This window comes from Etheostoma cragini, chromosome 5, assembly GCF_013103735.1.
Source record: "Etheostoma cragini isolate CJK2018 chromosome 5, CSU_Ecrag_1.0, whole genome shotgun sequence".
Lineage (NCBI taxonomy): Eukaryota > Metazoa > Chordata > Actinopteri > Perciformes > Percidae > Etheostoma > Etheostoma cragini.
The window spans coordinates 7,355,114-7,378,891 of record NC_048411.1 but is presented as its reverse complement, the minus strand read 5'-3'; the positions used below and the strand labels follow the sequence as shown (position 1 = coordinate 7,378,891).

The 23,778-nt window shown below is 39.3% G+C and overlaps 2 protein-coding genes and 1 long non-coding RNA gene across 5 annotated transcripts; 2 read left to right on the top strand and 1 right to left on the bottom strand.

Moving 5' to 3' along the window:
• Positions 1-1,788: 1,788 nt before the first annotated feature.
• Positions 1,789-14,045, bottom strand: marveld2b (MARVEL domain containing 2b). Of its 3 annotated transcripts, none has more exons than XM_034871892.1 (7): positions 13,711-14,045; positions 10,364-11,680; positions 9,737-9,772; positions 7,457-7,635; positions 4,439-4,610; positions 4,294-4,344; positions 1,789-3,344 (listed from the first exon to the last, which is right to left on the bottom strand). In XM_034871892.1, the coding sequence occupies exons 2-7, from the start codon at positions 11,606-11,608 to the stop codon at positions 3,249-3,251; spliced, it is 1,779 nt and encodes a 592-aa protein (XP_034727783.1). In that variant the 5' UTR covers positions 11,609-11,680; positions 13,711-14,045; the 3' UTR covers positions 1,789-3,248. The 3 variants fall into 3 exon arrangements, with proteins under 3 accessions (XP_034727783.1, XP_034727785.1, XP_034727784.1); XM_034871894.1 differs by having other exon boundaries at positions 10,364-11,629; XM_034871893.1 differs by having other exon boundaries at positions 10,364-11,620.
• LOC117944797 lies at positions 9,198-22,702 on the top strand. The gene is made up of 3 exons (XR_004656660.1): positions 9,198-9,208; positions 15,292-15,297; positions 22,486-22,702. It is a non-coding gene; the product is annotated as an uncharacterized LOC117944797 (long non-coding RNA).
• sdf2l1 (stromal cell-derived factor 2-like 1) lies at positions 17,460-22,384 on the top strand. The gene is made up of 3 exons (XM_034871935.1): positions 17,460-17,738; positions 21,053-21,249; positions 21,421-22,384. Exons 1-3 carry the CDS (start codon positions 17,561-17,563, stop codon positions 21,697-21,699), a joined length of 654 nt encoding a protein of 217 aa, XP_034727826.1. The 5' UTR covers positions 17,460-17,560; the 3' UTR covers positions 21,700-22,384.
• Positions 22,703-23,778: the final 1,076 nt, after the last annotated feature.

Genomic DNA, 23,778 nt, shown 5'->3' with positions numbered 1-23,778 from the left:
ATGAAAATATTTTAGTTTTGGAGGCTTAACTTTTTACTAAATTGGAATTGAAAAAACGTGTTACTCACAGCATTTATATTAAATTAAATTAATTAATGAAGAGCTCATGCTAATATTTCAGTTTCATTAATAATAATTCAATTCAATTCAGTTTTATTAATAATATCAATTTATAACAAGAGTTATCTTGAGACACTTTACAGATAGAGTACATCTATACCACAGTCTATAATATACAAGGAACCAACAGTTACAGTGGTTTCCTCCAGAGCAAGCAACAGTGTAACAGTGGCAAGGAAAAACTCCCTCTTAGGAAGAAACCTCGGACAGACCCAGGCTCTTGGTAGGTGGTGTCTGACCGGCCGGTTGGGGTTGAAATGAAAAGTAGCAATAATAGTCACAGCAAAAGATAATGGAACAGTGACTAAAAATAGTAGTTTGTAGTAGTTCATGGCATAGGAGGGCGCATAACGTTTACATACATTCAATATTTTTTTGTATAATCAACTTCGTTTTGATGATTTGTACAGAATTGTAGTCAATTGTTTTTTGACTGTTGGAAATCCTTATGAATACAACATTTTACAAAAGTATTTTACCTAAGCTGCTTTTTTGACAAATGCTACAAAGGTGTTATTTAGTCATTCATTACAATTTAATATATAAAAAACTGATGTAACCTGGGACAGAAAGGCTGCAATGCTAATCCATTCTTTCTGAGGAGAATCCATCCATCCTTCCATCTTTGTCTGCTTATCCGCAGAGGGAGCAGCTCCAGCAGGGGACCCCATACTTCCCTTTTCCGAGCCACATTAACCAGCTCCGATTGGGGGATCCCAAGGTGTTCCCAGGCCAGATTGGAGATATAATCCATCCACCTAGTCCTGGGTCTTCCCTGAGGTCTCCTCCCACCCCAACTATGGCTCGATATCCTGTCCATAAGTACTACAAACAGGATTGGTGGCACAGCCCTGGCAGAGGCCAGCCCTCACCGGGAACGAGTCCGACTTCCTGCCGAGAACCCGGACACAGCTCTTGCTATGGTCATACAGAGATTGGATGGCCCTGAGAAGGTCCCCCCTTTTCCCCTTTTTGAGTGGAACCACCATCCCGGTCTGCCACTCCCTAGGCACCGTCCCAGACCTCCACGCAATGTTGAAGAGTCAACCAAGACAGCCCCTCCCCACCCAGAGCTTTCAGCATTTCTGGACAGATCTCATCAATCCCTGAGGATTTCCCACTGTGGACTTGTTTAACTGTCTCAGCAACCTCCACCAAAGAAATTGACAACAGTCCCCCATAATCCTCCATCTCTACCTCTACCTTAGAGTGCGTGCTAGCTGGATTTAGGAGTTCCTTCAAAGTGCTCCTTCCACCACCCTATTACCTCCTCAGTTGAGGTCAACAGCATCCCATCCTTACTGTACAAAGCTTGGATGGTTCCCAGCTTCCCCCTCCTGAGGTGGCGAATGGTTTCACAGAAGCACCTTGAGAATCTACAAGGGAAAACTCCAGTGTTGCCAAACCTGACACTGGAAAAACAGTTCTGAAAAAATACACCACAGCTTTAGAAAACCAGTCCTTCAGGCTGTGTTAGCCAAGTATGTAGCCATTTTAGGAAGGTGACAGAGGTTAATTAAGATTGAGCTAGAAATGTAGTTGTGCATGCAGTCCAATTCATTCAACAAACAATTGTTGGCTTAATATTTATAATTTTAAACTGTTGAACTGAAACAGCAAACAGGGCATTAGCTTCATGGTTAAATTAAAAAAGGGAAAAAATACAAGTATATGGAAAGGCACTTCATTGGCATAAAACAGAATTACAAAATATGATATAAAACAATAATATAAACATATAAAACATAATCAATGAGTTTTTATTCACGTGAAATCGTAGGAGGTACAATATAAAATTTGAAATGTAATCTATCAGCTCCTTCAACTTGTGGGCTAGACCCTAGACTGGACTTGTCTAGGAGGGATCTTTAATTGTTCTCATAGCCTTAAAACAATATATGTATGCATCACATTGTATCAATGCAAAAATAATAATTGACAAAAAAGAGTAAACTAAAACAAATTAAAAAAAAACACCCATCTGTTATATTCCCTATTGTGATTTCAGTATCAGAGTCATAGACCGTTATACATTCAAGCTTTTAGTACATTGTACCTCACAGTTTGAGAGAAGACTACTGGACAAAGGAAATGCTATGTAAAAGAAAAATGCTCACAGCATACAGCGAGCATTATGGCAAGCCGCTAAACCTCTGAAGTCTGACACATAGATAGATAAAAATATCTCCTAAAATAAACTCTGTTAAGCTATACACAATGGACTTCTGCTGACACCTCAATTTACAGCAGTTTTATTACTCTAATCATATAGCCTTAATTAACACTGAGTCCGCCTTATTTACATCAGCTTCCTTGATCAGTTTCTAGCTAGCCAGTTTTGAGACCCCATTTACACCTGATGTTAAAGGAACAGTCATCTATTTTCCAAAATGTGCTTGATTGATCTTAGCCAAACTTAGATCAAAAGATAATTTAATTTCATGTTTGATTAATTATGCTTTCTCTCCTAGCAACAAACAACAAACACAAGCATCAATGAGGTCTATTAAAAATGTATCTTCTGATGGAGCTAGTCTTGCAGTTTTCCTCTGCTTCCAGTCTTCATTTCTAAGCTAGGCGAAACACATACGAGACTGGACAAACAGTAATGAAACTTATATTCATCTTGCTATCTCCAGGTAAAACAGCAAAACCAAGCATATTTCCCAAAATGTTCCTTTAAAATGTGATTTGCATCATGGCTTATGTATACATAATGAACACCTTTAGATTATACCTGATCCATTCCAGCTCTCATCAGTGTTTATAGATCCCATTTTGACTAAGCTTACTTTTGTTTTTTCTTTCTCTGTAGAAGAACATTTCTACTGATTTCTACGGATGATGTGTTGACCTGTGAAAATTATATTCTGTTTCTCATGATGACATTACAAACAGCAGTGATGGCAGATCCACCTGTTTTAATATGATAATGGTATATATACAATCAGCAATTGTAGGTATAGCATCTACTGTATGAGGGCAGTCTTCGCCTGGTTGAGAGAAACAAGTTTGGTTCCCAGCTTAGTCCCACATTTCTCCTTTTCTTAAACTGTTGCAGACTCCATATGCATTCCAGGTGAGTTATGAAAGTGTTTTACTGCAGTGGTTTAGTTGCTATTGTTGTTCTACACTTTGTTGTACTCCTGAATCTTCTGTTTGATATGAGAGAGCTTGTTCTTTAGGTACTCACACCTCTCCCTTTTTTCCAAATACGTTGGGTCCTGGCAAGAAAAACAAAAATTAATTCAAATGTTTTTTTTTCTTCCCTAATGATTACATTACATTTCATTTAACTGAAGCTTTTATCCAAAGCAACTTCCAATAATTGCATTCAACCATGAAAGTATAAACTCCGAAGTAAACATACAAGTAAACATATCCTGACTGGATTGAGCTTACTGTATTCATTTCTGCTTCTAAGTTATTTGCTATATGTCATAGTCATAGAAATGTCATAGTGAGGGGGGGCTGCTGATGGAGCAGTTGGGGGTTTGGTGCCTTGTTCAAGATCACCTTGGCAGTGCCCAGGAGGTGAACTGGCACCCCTCCAGCTACCAGTCCACCACCATACTTTGGTATGGGGACTTGAACCAGCAACAATTCCCAACCCAACTCCCTACTGACTGAGCTACCGCCACCCCCCAACTAGAGTTGTAACAAAAAGATTTTTTTTGTTTTGGATATTTTTTTACTGCCATTTATACCATGTATGAATTTAGCAGCTCACACAGTATACAAAATAAAATAAAAAATCAATTAATCAAATAATAAAGAATTATGTGTATTTAAACTCCACCTCCAAAAGAAGAAAAGTAATATCAAGCCTAAATAAAAGTTGGTTAAAGTGTTTCTGTTAAAGAAAAAAGAGAGAAAGCGTCTAACCAAAAAAGCCACAATAATTCATTTAATTCATAATTCAATTTTTTCAAATTGAAGTTTGTGCATGCAAAGGGAGGTTTTGAAATTAACATAAAGTTGGTTTGGGGTGTAAAAAACAATTAGAAAGCAATTAGAAAATCATAAAAGTGTTTTAGAGACATCCCCTTACTTCAGCTAGCCATTTAACTGTCAAGTTGATAGAGAGAGAGCTTGGAATCTCTGGGACAGAAACAGCCACTCAGTGAGAGACAGTGGATGGATACTGAATTTCATTTAAAAATGTATACTTACAGCTTTCTTCCTCTGATATTCCAATAATATGCTACTCATCCGCTCCTTCTCCTGAAACAAAATTAAAATGTTTCTGGCCATATTTACACAGTGTGTGTGTGTGTGTGTGTGTGTGTGTGTGTGTGTGTGTGTGCAAGTGTTGTACCATTTGGCTGGAAGGCCGGGACGGAAGGTTCTGCATTATCTCGTCCATCTCTTCAAACTTCTTGGCCATTGCCTGGACCTCAGCGTGCAGCTCCTTGTATTCAGCGTACTGGTCATTAAACACAGCCCTGTACTGGTCCCTCTCCTCTTCTGACCTGATGCTGGGGTACTTTCTGTGGAAACGGGAGAGGATAACACATTTTCTTGGGCTGCTGGCTACATTCAAACTACAGCTGAATGTGAAAATGTGTCTCAGTTTCCTAGCAGCACCAACACTATAAATGGAAAAAAACATTGTACACAACTACATGCCAGCTTACCACCATAAACCATATAATTGTTTACTTAATAATGGATTTAAGATCACAATTTCTGTCTGCCTTGAATCAAAACAAAACAAAAGTCAGGGGTCCCTGTATATTTCTTGAAACAATCTTTGCTTGCTGTAATCATTCCTCCTGTTCATACTGGACATATCTTCCCAATTCCAGGGTAAAATGTAAAGAGACAGATATAAAAAATTTAAATTAAAATAAAAGATTTTTTTTCTTTAGTCTGTAGGAAAAGAATTCGGAATCCGGACTGTCTCTGCAGCATCACAATACTTAATTCCGAATGGTTTGACACATATTTTGCCATTAACAAAAAATGCAATAAAATTGCGATTAATTGCATTAATTGCAAAACCCTATTTGTAAAAATGTTGGGCTATTGTCCATTAGCTTTCCGTTGTAAGCAATTTGGGACTTAACCTTACGCACAGGAGATGAATGTCCGCGTGTGTTATTCCGATTTTTGTTGTCATGCGTTGTAGTGTTTTTTAGCCATAGCATCATGTCAAAGGTTTTGTTTAAAATGATGAGTTGGCCTGTGTTCATCTAGCTTTGATGTTAGACTTTGACTGGTATGTGATTGGGTTTTGCTGATTAGCTTATGGGCATTAAAAGTACTGTGTAGCATCAAAGGTTTGGAAAATGGTTCCCGACGCTATGCCCTGCTTCAGCCTCTCTTCAGACCAGAGCCTGTGCTGTCCAGCAAACCAGAGCCCGAGCTGTGCAGCGGCTCCTACATGGGTCCTACATCTTCTAAAAACACAAAATCTTCTTCACAGTTGCTTTTGCAAATGTCCATCATGATAAACCTGTTTTAACACACCTACAACACATGTGTTAATTTGGCTCTTATTTTTTTTTTTACTCTGTCATCTTGTTCATTCATGCACTAATGGCCACCTTGGGCTTGCACACCTCTGAATAGGGATGGAATGTCTAGTATGAGGTTAGTGACAGCACGCCTAAAGTCCTGGTGTACATCAAGCCTGTTACGTGCCTTTGATTTTCTTGTTACAAGGGCACTGATTACACGGGGTGCTGAATGGGAGAATAATCCTTGTAATTGCATGTTTGGCCAGTCTTGGTGCCACAGCACGTTGACAATCCAAAACATTTTTTATATGTTCTCCTGGATATGTTTCATTGACGCAGGATCAGCTTGAAGTTTCATCTTCACAGCCGATGTATTCCACTTCCTCCATGCTGGAAATGTAGGGGTCCATCACCTACAACTCTTTAAGTACTCGTCAACATTGGCAAAATAGGACTAGATTTCCTCCTGTAGTAAGTTCATGTGTCTGGTAAACTCACACTGTTTATCCGACACATGAACTAAAGACCCATGCACAGTGCCAACAGACGTTTCATCAGCAGTGGAAATTGTTGCAACTCTCCTTTTGACATTTTCCCACCTCTGTATTCCATTTTACTCACGTTTTAAGCGCCGAGAGCATCTGTGCACTGCATGACATGTAATGCATCCGATGGTTTGCTCAGTGTAGATGTAAATGTGTAAATGTGCTGTATTTATATAGCGCTTCTTAACGACTGTCAAAGCGCTTTTACATCATACAGGATACATTCACTATTCACACACATTAATACACTGTGGCCGAGGCTGCCATTCAAGGTGCCACCTGCTCATCAGATACACACTCACACACACATACACACTCACACACATTCACACTCCATTGCACAGCATCTGGCGCAACTCGGGGTTCAGTGTCTTGCCCAAGGACACTTCGACATGGAACTGCAGGGCCAGGGATTGAACCCCCAACCTTCCGATTGGCAGACAACCGCTCTACCACTGAGCCACAGCCGCCCAGAGAGCAAATATGTCTGCTAGGTATACCGTTTTGATCCAGAATCTGTCAGTCAACTGTTTGCACAGTTGTCAATTGTGATCTTGCCAGAATGTCTTAATTTTCTTCCTGCAGTTTCATAAAACGCACAACCACCAGAGAACATTTCCAGTGTTGGACAAGTGACTTTTAAAAAGTAATTAGTTACAGTTAATAGTTACTTATAAAAGTTACTTATAAAAGTAACTAGTTACTTCAGAAAGAAACTAATGCGTTACTTTAAACTACATTTTTAAAGGCTCAAATGTGACCCCCACCTCCACCCCTCTTTGATGGAACTTAAAATACATTTATTTATGGTAGATCTGAATATTATAATGAAATGGACACTTAATACAAACATACAAAATATATACACTCTTTGTAGTGCAAATAACATAAGTGCCCTGATGTTTATACTTGTTTGCTGTGCGTTGGGGAATGGGTGAGTGTGTGTGTGTGTGTGTGTGTGTGTGTGTGTGTGTGTGTGTGACATAGCACGGGAGAAAATGACAGCGATAAGCTTCGGACAGGTAGTCACTCTAGAGTCATAGTGCCTGTGTTTTCAGACCACAGTGGAAAATCTTTAGCAGGAAAAGTTACCCCCCCGATTTCATAACGCCATACCTGTCTCTCGTTGACTGACTCGCTTGTGTTGTTCATTGTGTCCGACTATGCGTGCTTTTGAACCCAAGATGGAGAATAATATGGGGTTCTAAATCAAAAACAGCGACTGCATCTTCCATCAAGAATGCTTTTAAGAACCTTTCCACCAGAAAGGTTCATTTGTTCATTCATTCGTTCAATTTTTGGAAAATGTGAAAATATGGTAATACTCACGCTACATAGTCAGCTATAACGACAGGCTTAGGGATGTGTCCAGCCGGTATGTGACCTCTGAGGATCTCTGGCTCAAGTGCCATCAGAGGAACAGCTACATAGTTGTTAGGAGCGTCCATGATGTCTGGCTGGATAGTGGGGAGAGGAGTCTGCTCAGAGGCCCTGGAGGCTGGACCCAGCTACAGTTAATAAACAGAGTCATGTGTTCAGGTTAGCTACACTGTGCAATTCCGTTTCTGCTAGAACATTGCCTGTTTTAGTTGGCATTACATACATATGAAATATAAATGTCATTTACAGTATATGAAATGTCTGTCTGAAATTCAGCATTTTATGACAATGGACTGTTAAATTGAGGGGGTTTTATAGCGCTTTTCTAGTCCAATGACTACTCATAGCGCTTTTACATAGTACAGGAACCATTCACCATCCATTCACTGTGGCCGAGGCTGCCATAAAAACTGCCACCTCATCATGTAAAGACTCACACACAATTACACTCCGGGGGCAACTCTGGGTTTGGTGTCTTGCCCAAGGGCCCTTTGACATGGGATGCAGGGCCAGATCTACCAAGCTGGCGGATTGTCAGGCGACTGCTCTGCCACTGAGCCACAGCCGCCCCATGTGTCCAGCTGGTCATGGGTCACATCTATTGCAAGTGTACAGTCGCTGTCTCAGTGGTTCTTACTCATAGAACTGAGGTTAAAGTTCCTTTTGAGTAACTACTGTTCTTTAGTGTTATTCACATTACCAATTTAAACACTGGTACAAATAAAGGTTTTCCTCTCCTGCTTAATAAAATATACAGTTGTGCAAATAATAGGGGTGTGACAAGACACTCACACTGACGATAAATGATATTGTCTTTATGAGAACAAGACAAGATTTTAACACTATTTTAAAGAAAACTTCAATGACAAAATATGACTGGACATGACTGTTAATTGCAAGCCACATAATGACGATCACTGTGAAGGGTTTTTCCACAAACTTAAATGGCTGGCTTCTCTCCTGAATAACGTCTTTAAACCTAATAACTTTGGTGTGAGTTTATTACTTGTAATTTAAGCTGTGTGTGACATTCTAACTGAACTAATTTAGTTTTCTCAAATAAAAAATGAATACAACAAAATAACAAAAATGTAGTCTAATTTTGTTTAAAAATGTCGAACATAGTATTTCAACTTAGCATGTTTCCTTAATATCTGGTGAAATATTGTCGTAATTTTTTATACATTGCAAAATACAGTTAATATTTTTTTTATTATACCTTTAAGTTCAAACCATAATCAATGTGGTAATCTGTTAATAATCAAACTGACCAAGACTGACAAAAAAAAATGTCTTCAAGCATGACACCGTTCTCAGCCTAAGATATGGTCATGTTCTTTTTTAGGACTATGAGCATGTCCACGTTTACTGGCAGAATTTGAGACATTTGGGCAGTAACTGTCTCTTGTCATTGAACACAGTTGAAAACAGCAGTTGAATTCCATCAAACACTCTTTTTGGAGACAGATGCTCTTTTCTCCTCTTCTGCATGTCATTCATTGCAGCAGTAAAAAAAGAAGTAGCAATTCTAGTATCAATATATGACCATTTTAAGATGAGGGGAGAATATTTCTCTTTGTTTATTATTAATACAAGTAAAATTAGGCTTCGCTGTTGCCTTGCAACTCAATTTAAAAAAGACAGAAAGACAAGTGAGAGGGAAATAGAGAGCAGCGGTATAATCTAAAGTTCTAGCACTGGGTTTTACAGACAGCTTTTTTGTAACTGCAACTCCACAATAGCTCTGCAAAAGTAAACTAAGAGTCAGTTTTGGAGAATGGGTGGGGGATCTTCTATGCTATTTTTGAGGTCAAAGCCAGACTCCGTCCTGCTGGCTGCTGGTCTGCACTTGTGTACGAATATCGCAAACAGAAACATTGTAATTTTTTGATATCGCGATTTCTCATCATACCTCTTCTGAATAACAATTAAACTGTAGGCAATTGTGTTGCTGTGTCTCCCTTCATGTTGCAGGAAAGCCTGTAAGTGAGTGGGGGCTGGGTTGCACGGAGAAGAAAGATGTAAACAGCTTTAAAGAAGAAAATAATAACGCAACATAATTTTATATCATTGTTGTCTAATGCCAATTCTCATTGGAAAATATATCAATATACCTTAAAATGTCAATACACGGCACATGACTAATTTCACAATTGTATTGTATATTATTTTACAAATAAATGGATTGATTGATTTATTGTCATTTAAAAAGCAATCCTTGATACTTACTATAGACAGAGGGACTGATGATCCAATTGTATTCATCTAGATTCATGGGAAGAAGAGATGGAGAGGGATTCATTAGATGTTTAGTGTTCAAAGTGTTATTAGGTGTTCCCCTTAATGAGGCTGCTTAAAGGCATTAATTTCTTCAAATTAATACATTTCAGCTAATGTCACTGATACTGCTCTGCATGTTTAGTGGAGTATTGTCTGTTGTGAGCTATGTTATTAAAAATGTACTTGACTAGTGATATTGTATTCCTAGAGAATGGCACCTTACTTCTTGCAGATGACACAAGAAACAGTTAGGCCTACATTGAACTGTCTATGCTCCATGTCAAGCTCTTTTTAGGTTTAGCAAAAGACATGTCAGTGTTGTAGTTTTTGTCAAACTACAGGTTGACTAAATGCAAACCCAGTCCACATTTATACTCCTATTTTATATTTTGTCTAGAAATATAAATTATCACAAATCATTAACTTGATGATAAAATTGGACAGGGGGTTCGGGGGACCAAACTATATATACATATTAAAACTGGTTATATATGTAATTGTATAATTATGGGCGGACAGTAAACATTTGTGAAAACTGAATAAACAATTAAAAAACAAGACCCCTCTGTGTCAGACCTCATGTGCCAGCATCTCCTTCCTCATCCTGGCTGCTTCATGCCTCCACAGCTTCAGACACACTCCTGCACTAATGAAGTAGAGCACCGTGGTGATGAAGAGGAAGACAATGGCCGCTGTCTGGCCGGCCTCGGTCCGACAAAACGCCCCATTTATTCCGTTATTGAAGACCGGTATATAGCATAGCCCCCCTCGAGTGGTGTCCCTCACATATACTATCCCTGCTGCTAAATAGAGCATTGCTAAGACCAGGTTAATGGAACACTCTGTAAGCGGCCACCAAGAAGAGTCTAGAAGGATGGCTCTGTAGTATATGGTCATCCCAACAATAACTAGAATAACAGTCACTATCCACGCAAGGCCAGCCACCACCAGGACAAAAGGTGTCTTGGGGCCTGTATAGTAACTACCCCCAGATCCATATGCCCCAGCACCTCCACCAAGCCCCCCAAACAGCTGTGGCTGGGAGTATCCATACATGTTGAACCACTCATTGTCCTTATGAACATAGGCACAGACGCATGCAAACACAGCAGCCCCCAACAGCAGCTGCACACACCCCAGGATCCTCAGCAGGCCAGCCCAAGACTTCAAGTAGGCATAACGCTGGTGGTATTCTTCCACCCGCTCATGGTAGGTCAGGGCTGAGAGATTGGTGGGCACTGCAGATGCCGATTCAAAGGCTTCAGCATCCAGCAGCATCCGGTTTTGCTCCTTCTGAGAGGTGTAGCTGCCCCCAGAGCCACCATAAGGGTCCCGATAGGAACCAAGAAGGGACGGAGATGGAGGCGCAGAGTGGGGGGGTGAGCAGGGGACTCCTGCTGTGGTGTGGTGGTTGCCACTCTTACTGGATGAAGGGGCAGGGGAGTAAGGGGCAGGTAGAGGTGATGCAGGAGGGTATACGCCCTGACCTTTGCTCCCACGTTTACCACTTTTGCCACGGAAGAAGTTCTTGACAGAGTCGGGAATGAAGCGGTGGACCGGCTCAATGTCCATGACGTCACTCTCGGCCTCCATTGGTTCACTATTGTTGGGGGGATAAAAGGATTCAGGGCCAACAGCTGGCTGTTTAGGTAGAGGGGGAGGGGGAAGGGGGTCTAAGCTTACGGCCGGCACTGTTGCATGAAAAGACTCTGGGGGCAAAGGAAAGTCCTGGCATGAGGAGCCAACAGGGACCTGATCATAGTGTGGGATCTCCCGCACCCGGTCGAACCTGGTGACAGAACCAACTTCTCCCGAAGACATTGGGCCTGGACTCTTTGCTCGCTAAAGAGAGAAACACAGTGAATCAAAACCATCCACTGTCAACAGACGTACCTGAAAACATTAAAAAGAAAGCATATTAAATATGGGTTAATGTCACATTGTCAATTTTATTTAACAACACAACATTAAAACCTGGATAAAATTATCTACATATCAATGTTCATACACATGTTTATTTGTTTGTTTGCTTATGTATACACCAACCACCAAGGAAAATTCCTCCCTTTTATGATTCTGATCAACAGATATCACAAGAGGTAGGTGAACAAATATGTTTTTAAGTTGGTGTAACTAGATGAAACATTAACATACTGATTCAATTTCTGGATTTCAAAAAAGAAATTGCATCTTCAAAGATGAATAGAACACCACAAAAGCCAAGACATCCTCCGATCAAGGCTGTAAACCCTAAAAAAGTGAAACTGGCAAACTAGATTCCACTAAAACCGGACTAAAACAGTTAGCATCGTGGCTTAAGTCAGTTTGCATGTACTCAGTCCTCTACAATGACACACATTCCCAAACTGCCTATTCATAGTTTTCAGTCAGACTGTCGCGGAGACTGAAGGGCAAACAATCTGGAACTTCCATAGAGCTGTCGCACAAGCCTGTCAAGTTTTCTTCATTTACAAGAAACACGTCTTTAGATCACCTCTAAAAAGAGAAAAAACAAAGTCATACTGTATATCCAAACTGCAAGTCTTAGGCACATTTGACCCATATTCAGCACCCACTGAGGGTTTCAATCATTATTTACACAGTCCATATTTCAACTAGCCTGCTCGCTATCTACCTAACTACGCTGCTCATGTTGCTCATGCAGCTCATGCTGCTCATACTGCTCATCAACTGCTTGATCATTACCTGACAAACTGTCATAACTTTCACCATTGCTCATTTAATGAAAGCCACTAAGTAAAATGTGTCTTTTTTATGTTATATAATGTGCTATTGTATTGCATTTTATCATGGAATTCTGTCTGCCATCAGACAAGATTCAGGGAAAAAGATGGCTTGTTGTTGGATGCATTGGTGGTCAGTTCAGTGTTGTTTACATTAACATTAGTCCACTAGTAACGCACGTATCAATTGCACAAACCCAAAATATCCACCTCTCTGGGTTTTGTTCTGAGATGTGTTTTTGTAGAAACACAACCCAGGCTTGTCTTTCTTTGGTTTGTGCGTCAAACCAAACAACAACTACCTGATGTTTTGACTACACTGTGGTAACAATTGAGCTGACTTGCCACGGACATTGGAGGACAGCTTCTTTTTGCCTTCCAGGTGGGCGTTCTCATAGTGCTTTGGCGTCACGTGAAAACTATGAATTCCTGTTACTGCAAAGTAGCCTAATCCAAAAATATTCTACAATGTACCATGGGTGTGTAGACAAAGACTCTGCAGGTGAAAAAATAAATTATCGGCTCAAGTACCTTTCTAAGTTATGATGCAACATTGAGGAGATTATGAATTGTTAATTAACTTAAACTTTTAAATGTTAAAAAAGTTTAAGGCCACATGAATAAAATTCTATTTTACTACATTGTATCAAAAACATAATTACATTTTGCGTGAACCGACCCATGTCTCTGGCTAACCTGGTTGCAGATTTCTGAAAACATAGTGGGTAAGTCAGTATAATAATGTTTATGTACCTGAAAAACCTTATAAAAAAATATAGGAAGTCGCCAATAGCCTAATACAGCCTAAGACAACAATAGGTCCCTGGGACTAAATATCTGCGTTGTTTTATGTGTTGAGCCCATATAGCACTGTCTATATGTCCATTTAATGTTGACCAGTATCTACGGTTCAAACTATTTATACAAACAAAAACTTCTGGTGAAATGTAAGCATTCATTAGAGTAGGCTACTTTTAGCACTGGCGCCCCTACATGCCTAGCGTTTAAGCCACTTCCATTGTAAATCGGTAAAAAAAAAAAAAAGGATTAAATAAGTAAAAACATTGAGAAACACAACAAAGACAGCCTATGTTGTTAATCTATTTTACACCTTAAAATAAATATCCCTGTCATTAAAGCCGAAAATGACACATCATAATTCGATATACACTGGCTTACCTGCTGACAATTCTCCGTCTATTTTTTCTCAGTGAAACGGGTTTTAACAACCTGTCTGTCACCCTCCCTCTGTTCTCCACTCTCACACTGATCTCAGGTCAGAAATCACTGTGAACTCTTGGTGAACCGAGGTTAATTAGCGGAAGAAAACTGATCCGAGATCCCCGCCGCAGTGAAACTCACCTGGCAAGTCTGACCAGCCCCACGATGTGTTCATAGTCTCCGCTAACCCCCGATTTCCCAGTTACCGATTCTTAAAACAAGATTTGTTCATTAAACTGCTGTGCTGCTTTTTATCTAGAACGGGTAGGATTATATTTAACTAAGAGTTATTACTGTTTTTCTTGAAAACAATCTCTCGTTCTTTATTTTGTCATTGTTGTTGTTCTTCTTCTTCTTCTTCTTCTTCTTCTTCTTCTTCTTCTTCTTCTTCTTCTTCTTCTTCTTCTTCTTCTTCTTCTTCTGCTTTTCTCCTACAGTACACAAGCTAAAATATGGTTCCAATTTTCAAATGTTAAGCATATTTAGGAGGTTATTGCGTGTATTAGCTTGTTGATAAATATATATAAATAAAAACAAAAATAATTTATATATATGGGTATTTTTTAAGAATTATTATTATTATTATTATTATTATTATTATTATTATTGTAGTATTCACTGCCTCCTTTCTCATTTGACGTCTCTATTTCCAATTCTTAAAGTTCCACTAAGTAATACTGACAGCTAGCATTTAAAATGGTTACTGCAGTCCAAATTCTAAATACTGAAAAGAGTCCTCCCCAGCAAAGTTCACGGTATTGCCAGTTTGAGAACGTTAAACCCAACGTCATACAATGTTAGCTTGATGCTAGTCCCGCATTGACAGTCATCTTTTATCGACTAACTAAAAAGAACACAATTTATCCACAATTGCTCACCCAATGAGCAGAAGCTTCTAATGGAAAGTAACGAGGAGGGGAAGAATATAATATGCAAAGAGGGAAATCCAGCTGTTATCAAACGGAGAGAAAAAGCCCAACAGACCCTAGCGGACCAACTGAATGTGTCGTGTTTTTTTATTCTTCTGACAAGTAACAGCACAAAAACAAAAAGATTTAGAAGCATATTGTGGTATTCCCGGTGTTGTGAATGTAACTAGGCCACGTTATTGGTCCAGTGATGTGATACTTATTGATAAGGAAACCAAAGTAGCCTAAGCTATAATAAAAATAAAAATAAACATTAGGCCTATTACGAAGTAACACAAACTGTACTTTATTAGAGAAGGACAAGCAACAAGAAAATGAATCAAGAATGTATTGGTCTCTGACCAGTCTGGGAACATCGCAGGCAGCGGCCACCAGGTAGCGGCCACCGGGCAGCGAACACCGGCCACCGGCCAGCGCCCACAGGGCAGCGGCCACCATGCAGCGGCCACTGGGCATCATGCCAGGCAGCCTCGACAATGTTCTTTCTATTTGCATATGTTTTCTGAAGTTGCAGGGCATTTGCCCCTGTTGGCCACCGTACCTTAATCCTCTCTGTATAATTCCAAATTATGTAGCCTATATGTGCTGCGTGTTGTAACACACTATATAGGCTATAGTGTGTTACAACAGCCTACCTCCGCTCTGCTGTGTGGAGCCCAGACATCAGCATTCAGAATCCTGTCCTTTCAAAATACAAAGCTTATTCAATTATTATTCATATCCAAAAATTAATTATGCTTGAAATTGCATGGCATGGTTTATCTGGACATTGTGCAGTGTAACTTAGATCCTCCCGCAGTACCGAAACTAATGGGACATGAATAGAGATAAGGGCCGTAGGCCTACTAGGTATTGGCGGACAGGTAATTTTATTTCTTCCTAAATATGTTGAGCAGGCTGAACTTGCAGCTTGGCTGCCCCCTAACGGCCGCGGAGGCCCAATGCATCAGCATAGTCCTACAGGCAGAAACAGCTCTGGCAGAGATGCAAATACCAGAGGCTGGGTTTGTGATGTTCTTGTGGATTGTTTCTTGCTGTGACTGACTAATGTGAGTAAGTTGTATTCCAAAATGTAATAAAATATTTAAGTTGAAGCACCAGCTGTGTGAGAAGCTGACAGCGATGCAGGTGGATCCCCCCTCATGGCCTGGATGGTTGACTACCTGACTGGCAGACCACAGTATGTTCGCTTACAACATTGTGTGTCCTAAAACGTGGTCAGCAACACCGGGGCCCCGCAGGGGACTGTCCCCTCTCCCATCCTCTTCACCATCTACACCACAGTCTTCAACTACCACACAGAGTCTTGCCATCTTCAGAATTTTTCTGATGACTCTGCTGTGGTTGGAAGTATCAGCGAGAGTGACAATCGGCTGAGTACAGATCTGGGGTGGGGGACTGCACATGGAGTGAGCAGAGGCATCTACAGCTCAATGTGACAAAGACTAAGGAGCTGGTGGTGGATCTAAGGAGAGCCAAAGCAGCAGTTAGCCCTGTTGTAATCCAGGGGTCAGTCTGAACATTGCGGAGGACTAAAAATACCTGGGAGTGCACTTGGACAATAAACTGGACTGGATGAAGAACACTCAAGCCCTCTACGGGAAGGGCCAAAGCCATCTCTATTTTCTGAGGAGGCTGAGGTCCTTCAACATCTGCAGGACGATGTTGAGAATGTTTTATGATATGTGGTAGCCAGTGCTATCTTCTTTGCAGTTGCATGCCGGGGCAGCAGGCTGAGGGTAAGCAGGCTGAGGGTAGCGGACGCCAACAGACTCAACAAACTGATCCGCAAGGCCAGCGACCTTGTGGGGGTGAAGCAGGACTCTCTGTCATCAAACTTTTTAACTCCTCCCTCAGGCAATTAGAGAGGTTGAAACTGGACAATATTATCTGTTTTGTGCAATAACACTGGCCTGATATGTGTGCAATACTCAACTGCTACTACTGTTATTATTATAATTATAATAATAATAATTATAATTACTTTTCACCATTGCAACTCTTTAATTATGTTAATTATGTAAATACTGTATCATAACATTCCTTTAACTATGTAAATACCGTACATATCCACACTCCTTATATTTCTTTATTTATATTTTTACTGTATATTGATTGATTGATACTGTTGTTGATTTCACCTTAAATGTATAGATTTTAGTTCAGGCTACACATTGAACTGTATGTATGTTTTTCTTCTCACATCATTATCCTTGATGCTTTGGGAATATTGTTATTTCTGACATTCATGCCAATGAAAGCAATTTGAATTAAAAAATTGAAAGACGGAGAGACGTTGAGACGGTGAGACGGAGGAAGGCAGGGAGAGGGAGCATGCCGGTCTGTGAGATACCCACGCCCCTTCATTTAAATGTATTTATTACGTTTTTTGAATTTATTTATTTTATTAGTTAGTTAGTTAGTTATACTGTTACTGCTATATATTGATACATGACCAAATGGGCCAGGTCCGACACATACATAATGACAACAATTAAGAGAGGATTAGCCTACAATATTTTCTATCACCCACCACTGTGTCCTTTACACACAGAGTATTATTTCTTACTAACTTTTCATCTTCAAATGAATGTAGCACTAACATTACTCATCCTAAACATTATTACATATAATTAACAGTTCTATTAAAATCAAACAGGCGTACGCAGAATGGGAGGAAATGGGAATATCATAGACAGTTAAAGAAGTTTCCTGTTTTGCGTTGACCAATCACATGTCGACAGGTTCTTCCGTATTTTCGGACTTGTCAAGCTGTGATTGGTTGACAGTGTATTACATCCATGGTTGACAGCAGTAACATTTGAAATCGACAGAATTTGCTGTTCATCTTGACAGTGCCAGAGAATAAAGACACAAAGATGGAGATAATATACGCTGTCCGTTTTTTTGTCAAATCAATGCTGTTTCTGCTGCTGTGGTCAAACTGTGAAGGAAGAGAATCGGAGCTCAACCATGTTACCTGCGGCTCACTGGTCAAACTGCTCAACACAAGACATAACGTCCGCCTGCATTCCCACGATGTCAAATATGGCTCAGGTAACTACTCAGATAGAACATGCAGGCTATCTATACTTTTAAAGAGAAACATTTACATTTTAATCGCGCGACAACAAAGGACTAAGCGCTTTGTGTTTGCGGAGAAGTATCCCTATATGTGTTGGCCTGGCACGTACTATTCCATCTTATGCGTTTTAGCCCATATGCATAAATATTAATATTTTAAACCAGGTCTATTCCTGTCTGATAAGAACTTTTAAAATCAAGCATCATAGACCTCAGTGTATTTGTTATTTATTTATTTATTAACACCTGTAATGTAAGGTTTATCAAGACATGCCGCAATGGTTAGCCTATTGTTTTACTAGAAATATAAATTAAATTATGTTGCTAATATTTGTCAAGACGACTCTCCCGCTCTAACTACTTACAACCTCTCAGCTGAGCATGCCGGACTAATACAGACAGCTGTCTGTCTGACAGGCTTGTTTCTATCATCATGCTCGCGTGGTTTTGAAATGGAGGCAAGTAGAAGTAGTCTCTTGAGGGTTGCTTTGCCGGCTAAGCAGGAAATGTATGAAATAGTCATTTCTGTCAATGTATCATGGGCGATTTTAGCCTTTTTAGACTAGGGGGGGTAAAGCACCCCCTATAGTTGATCCTGGCACCCCTAAAAAAAGTCAGTTTGACGAGCTCCTGCAAAATCAATTTTTGAGCCACAATGGAGATTCTTATATCAGCTGAATCCAGACGATCTGATAGGTGCCACTTAAGTTAGCATCTTGGGAAGTGGTTGTAACATGCTTTCAAAGTCGTGAAGGTGTTTAAAACCTAAATGGGCGTGATTATTTTCAAATGGGTCCATTAAACTCTCACTTCAAGATATTCGAATCGGCTGTATTTGGCTTTGGTAAAAGTCATTTACAGCCATGTCTGATACATGTCGGCTAGCCCAGGTAAGTTAGGTTCAGAGTTCTGCATGAAATAAAAAAACTAAGGATTGAAATTTAAAATATGTTAATATTATTGTCACCTTTTTCCCTTACCTGTTTCTGCATACTGTGGTAGCCTACCCACGAGTGGCATTGTAGAACTTAGATGCAACTAAATACTGTGCCTAAGAGTGTGGACAGCATTATTTTTATTATTTGAATTCGACAACACTGTATAAAATTATCTATTAGAAAATGATCTAGCTAAGGAGTTCTGCTCAAGGAAAATCACACTATCTTGAAACTAAACCAGGAATCTGCTGTATATGCCTATATCATTCACTACTGAATTAAACACAAATCACAAATTTTCAGAAGACTTTCTAGTTACATAGTTCAGTGTTTTCCCTACCATGATGGTCCAAAATTATGTTGAAATGCATCGTTAGCCCAGTAGAATAATGTGTAAATATATGTTTATGTTCTGTCCTGATTTGTCCGGTGGGGGTTCCACTCGCTATAACAACTTGCTCTAGATTATCCCTTACATTCAGGACAGCAGCTAATGGCTACCATACACTTGACTACTAGAGTCTGACACCATTTCACATCAAAAGACAATCTGTCATAATGTCACTGAGGTTTTAGTCACAGACTAAAAGATTTTACTACCAAGACAACTTACGGTAATATAAAACATGTTTGATGTAGTCGAAACGTCAAGACGGGAAAAAGACTTGACAGCTCGGACTGAGTTTTATGACCACCTTACACAAATGATTGGAGACGACGGTACAACTCCAGCAACACTCTCATGATTATTTTTTTCCGATGATAGAAATGTGTCTGCAACAGTAAAATTGCTTAAAAAGTTGTTTGGTTTAAGGTTAGCATAAAAAAATAAAAAAATAAAAACATGTCATAGAACTCCCTGCAGTAGCTTAACATATGAGTGCATTTATTTTTCTAGTAATATAAAAGCTTACATATACCATCAGTGGCATATCTTGATAAACCTTACATTGAATAGTCAATAAACAAATTATAAATAAGGTGAAATATAAAAGCCTTAATTTTCTTTAACAATAATTCCCTACTTTGACAATCAGTTATAGGTACACTAATTACAATGTCAAATGATGAGTGTATATGATGTAATAGTGTCATTTGCACACGCCAAAGGCCACCAAATTCCGGCTTTTATGGCTTCCCTGCCAACCAATGACAGACCCACAAATATAGTTACAGCACCCCTACCACAAAATAGTTCCGACTTCCCCAATAACCGTACAACATCGAACAGTAGGTAAAAACTACAATTTACACCTGAGGGTCGTGGGGACTGACTACATTGAAAACCTATAAATATCACTTGACTTAGCCTATATTGTGAAAGAGAAGGCGTCACAGGTTTTTAAATTGGAGTTTTTGTATTTCTAAAACTTGTGCAGAGAAAAGCGATTTAAACGTACGTATCTTTTACCGCTACAATTATGGTTATATGAATATGGACACATATTCATATCTTAATGTACTACTATATTATTTTCAGAATCTAAACAGAACATGTAATAGTCTCTTTTAATCAACACAAATGTAAATCAGCTACTGTATGATATAATCTAAGACATTTTAAGAAATGTGCATGCTTATTCTTTGCATTCTTCTTTGTGAGAAGAGCAAAACTCGGGTTTGTTAATAAAATTGAATAGTTGGTCCACCTGAGGAGTTCATCATGCTTTTTTTTTCATCCTCTGTCTTCCTTGCTTGTTGTGTTTCTGTAAATACCATCACAGAGTACAGTTTAGACCTGCTCTTTTATGAAAAGAGCAAAGAGATCACTGTTGTGATTTAACGCTATATATTTCAAATTTAATTGAAAATTGAAACTTTAATTTATTTGACAGGTTAAAGGCTGCTACTACTGTAGCAACTCTTGAGGAAGAGGGGTTGGTGCTCGATCACTGAAGTCTTGGGTCATGTGGATGCACCATCAGTGTTGTTGTCATTACTTAGAATTCTTCACAGAAACTACGCTTTCTAGTTGAAAACTCTATATAATAATTTTTATGTAAAGTCAATGGAGCTAGTGAACTGTGAAAAACACTTCTGGAACCAGAGCCATTAAAAAGTGGGTGGCACTGTCAAGGTCTATATCCTTACTGCACACATACTCACTGTCAGAAGAGGGTGCTCCCTCTCACTACACTGTTTAACCACTACAAAAACTCAAGAGTGCTTTATTGTTGGTACTTATGGTCTATTAGATACACAAAGAAGACTTAATCTGAGTTTCATTGTTTAACTAAAACTAAACTTACTAAAGGTTTTTATAAACTAATAAAAAAATTAAATAAAGTAAAAAGTTCCATTTTAAACAAAGCTCAATGTGGGATCTGCCGTGTGTGCGTGTGTGTTTAGGCAGTGGACAGCAGTCTGTAACTGGAGTGGAGAATGCAGATGATGCCAATAGTTATTGGCAGATTCGTGGGAAGCCCAACCGTCCGTGTCAACGCGGGGTGCCCATCAAGTGTGGTCAGGCCATACGCATCACACACATGAAGACTGGTCGAAACCTCCACACACACCACTTCAGCTCACCGCTGTCTAATAACCAGGTCAGACAGTCACACTCACTGTTATTTGTTGTACATGTATATATTTTTTATATAGTTTTTGAACAATCACGCTCTATGGCACAAAGGAATATAAGTCAGGCTTTGGATAAACACATTTTTTTTGTAGGATACATTCATTGTTTGTTTATGTCTGTTCTCTTTGTACTGCAGGAAGTCAGCGCCTTTGGAGAGAATGGCGAGGGTGACGACCTGGACGTGTGGACAGTGCAGTGTGACAGCATCCACTGGGAGCGCGATGAGGCTGTGCGCTTCAAACACGTTGGCACTGATGTCTTCCTGAGCATAACAGGCGAGCAGTACGGCCACCCCATTCGCAGCCAGCGAGAGGTGCATGGCATGACCACTCCTAACCAGCACAACTGGTGGCGCTCCATGGAGGGTGTCTTCCTCCAGCCCAGCCAGGTGCCGCTGCGCCACGATGAGCTCTGACATCATCACTTAGAGGCGCAAAGCATGTTGATTCCTGTTCATATGGAGGTTTCACAAGTCTCCTGGACCAAATTATGTCATGTGTGAATAATGTAGAATATTTGACTGATAACTCATCTTTTTACATGTGAAGAACTCAGGCACCAAAGACAAGGGCGACAATGTTATTTTTGAATAAAATCAGTGATACTCTCTGTAGTGTAGCCACATAGATTATTTATCAGTGTCCTCGTTGCAGAATTTCTTCAGGGACAAAATGCTTTTTGTAAAAAAAAAGTCAAGCCATAACATTAACCATTTATCATACTTTTCATTAAAAGAAAAGCAATGAATTAGAAAAATTGGGTCACCTGTAAAAGTCAATTATCAAACATAATACCAAACATTGCTTGTGCTTGTTTCAATATTGTTGGTTTGAAAGAATAAGCTGTTCGTGTGACATCTTCCAATTGTGAAGGGAAGTCAGCTTGATCTTTCTTTCATCTGCGGTTTCCTTGGAAAACCATTGCATTTTAGGTGGTCAACCTTTGCCTTTAAGCTTCTGCAGAAGAGCTTGGGAGGAACATTTGGAAACACCGCCTTGTAATTTCTGCCTGTGAGAGACCCTCCCTGAGACACCTTTTGTCTTGTTGCTAAGATGATCCCCCTGGTGTAAGAATTTTTAGATTAAACTGTCTTCAGCAATCTTACCTTTTAGTAGGGCTGTTCCTCACCAGTTTCTGTTAATTTCTGTGGTGCAACCTGCATATTATGTTGTTATCTGTTTGGTGTAAATGAAATGTTTAGTCAAACTGCATATATTGTTTATTTGGAAAGTGGTCTGTTACTTTGTTACTGTCTTTCTCTAACAGCATACAAATATCTCACTATTTGCAAAAGGAATGTTTTGAAAGCATTTCACTTCTATAGGAGAAAACCAATGCTGCTTTGACAAAGAACTAAAAGTTAAAATCTACATTTCCTATACTGCAGCTTGGTAACATTCATAGAACCCCCCAGTTTGGAGAATAGGCACGTCTTTCAAACTTCATGCCCACAGTTTGTATTTGCAGGCTCTTTGTAATCTCAAGTACAAGCTGAGATAAACTGATAATATGTTTTAGTAATGTCATTAGGGATTATTTTCTCAGAATTAAGGGTGCTCTTCCTGAGCCACACATTAAAAAAAATATTTACGGGCTGAGAAGTGCTCAACGTGATGAGCAAAGTGACCTTTATGTGCTAAATCAGTGGAATAATAAATGACTGGTTGGGTTTTGGGGCTGTAGCATAGACTGTGGGCTCCAGGCAAACCATAAAGTTGTTATTTCAAATCAACTGGGTGCCCCAGGCCCCTATGGTGGTTTTATGTCTTCCCCGGCGGATAAGCGCTCGAAGATGGATGGTCTACAGAATCTTTTAGGTCCAGTGAATATGACTTTTTTTTTTTTTTATTAATTAAAGTTGATTAATTAATAGAAAAATGAATCAGATCAATTTGTGATAGTTGAGTAATTGTTTAAGTTACTTTTTTTTAAGCAGAAAATATAAACATTACAATAAGCCTCACAGGAAGTGACTTGGTTTGAACATCAGCGGATTTACACATTTGTAAAAACATTGTAAACCCTGTTTTAGTGGAATTAGTTTCTAATTTAAATTCTTCCTAATCAAGGAGCAGCTATGAAGCAGAGTAAAATTGTAATGACTTGTCACATCACATGTTTTAAAGCTCAGATGCATCACCTTAACAGAAAAAACACAATCATGTTGATTGTGGTAAGGTTAAATATTCGCCTTTTATAACAATTTCATTGTTTTGTTTTTCAATCTCTGTACATATAACAGATTCATGTTAAAAGTTAATTAGCATTTTTAAAGTGGGGAATACCGTTATTTTTTTAAAAGCAGAAAGTGGTTAATCAGTCTTTGTGAAGCTACTAACGTTCTTTAAAAACATTTACACATTTAAGATTTACAGCAGCACTAGAATGCATGATACTTTTAAATACTTACTTCATACTTTTAATTACTAATGACACGTTTGATGTAGACCACTGTGTGAGGTATCATCAGAGATGGGAAGTAACTTTACTACTG

Coding starts and splice junctions, on each gene's coding strand:
- marveld2b (XM_034871892.1), bottom strand. CDS start 11,608: ATGTCTTCGGGAGAAGTTGGTTCTGTCACCAGGTTCGACCGGGTGCGG. Junction 4,611..7,456: donor GTTATAGCTGACTATGTAGC/GTGAGTATTACC, acceptor CCGTTTCCACAG/AAAGTACCCCAGCATCAGGT. Junction 3,345..4,293: donor AATATCAGAGGAAGAAAGCT/GTAAGTATACAT, acceptor TTTTCTTGCCAG/GACCCAACGTATTTGGAAAA.
- sdf2l1 (XM_034871935.1), top strand. CDS start 17,561: ATGGAGATAATATACGCTGTCCGTTTTTTTGTCAAATCAATGCTGTTT. Junction 17,739..21,052: donor CGATGTCAAATATGGCTCAG/GTAACTACTCAG, acceptor GTGTGTGTTTAG/GCAGTGGACAGCAGTCTGTA. Junction 21,250..21,420: donor CACCGCTGTCTAATAACCAG/GTCAGACAGTCA, acceptor TTTGTACTGCAG/GAAGTCAGCGCCTTTGGAGA.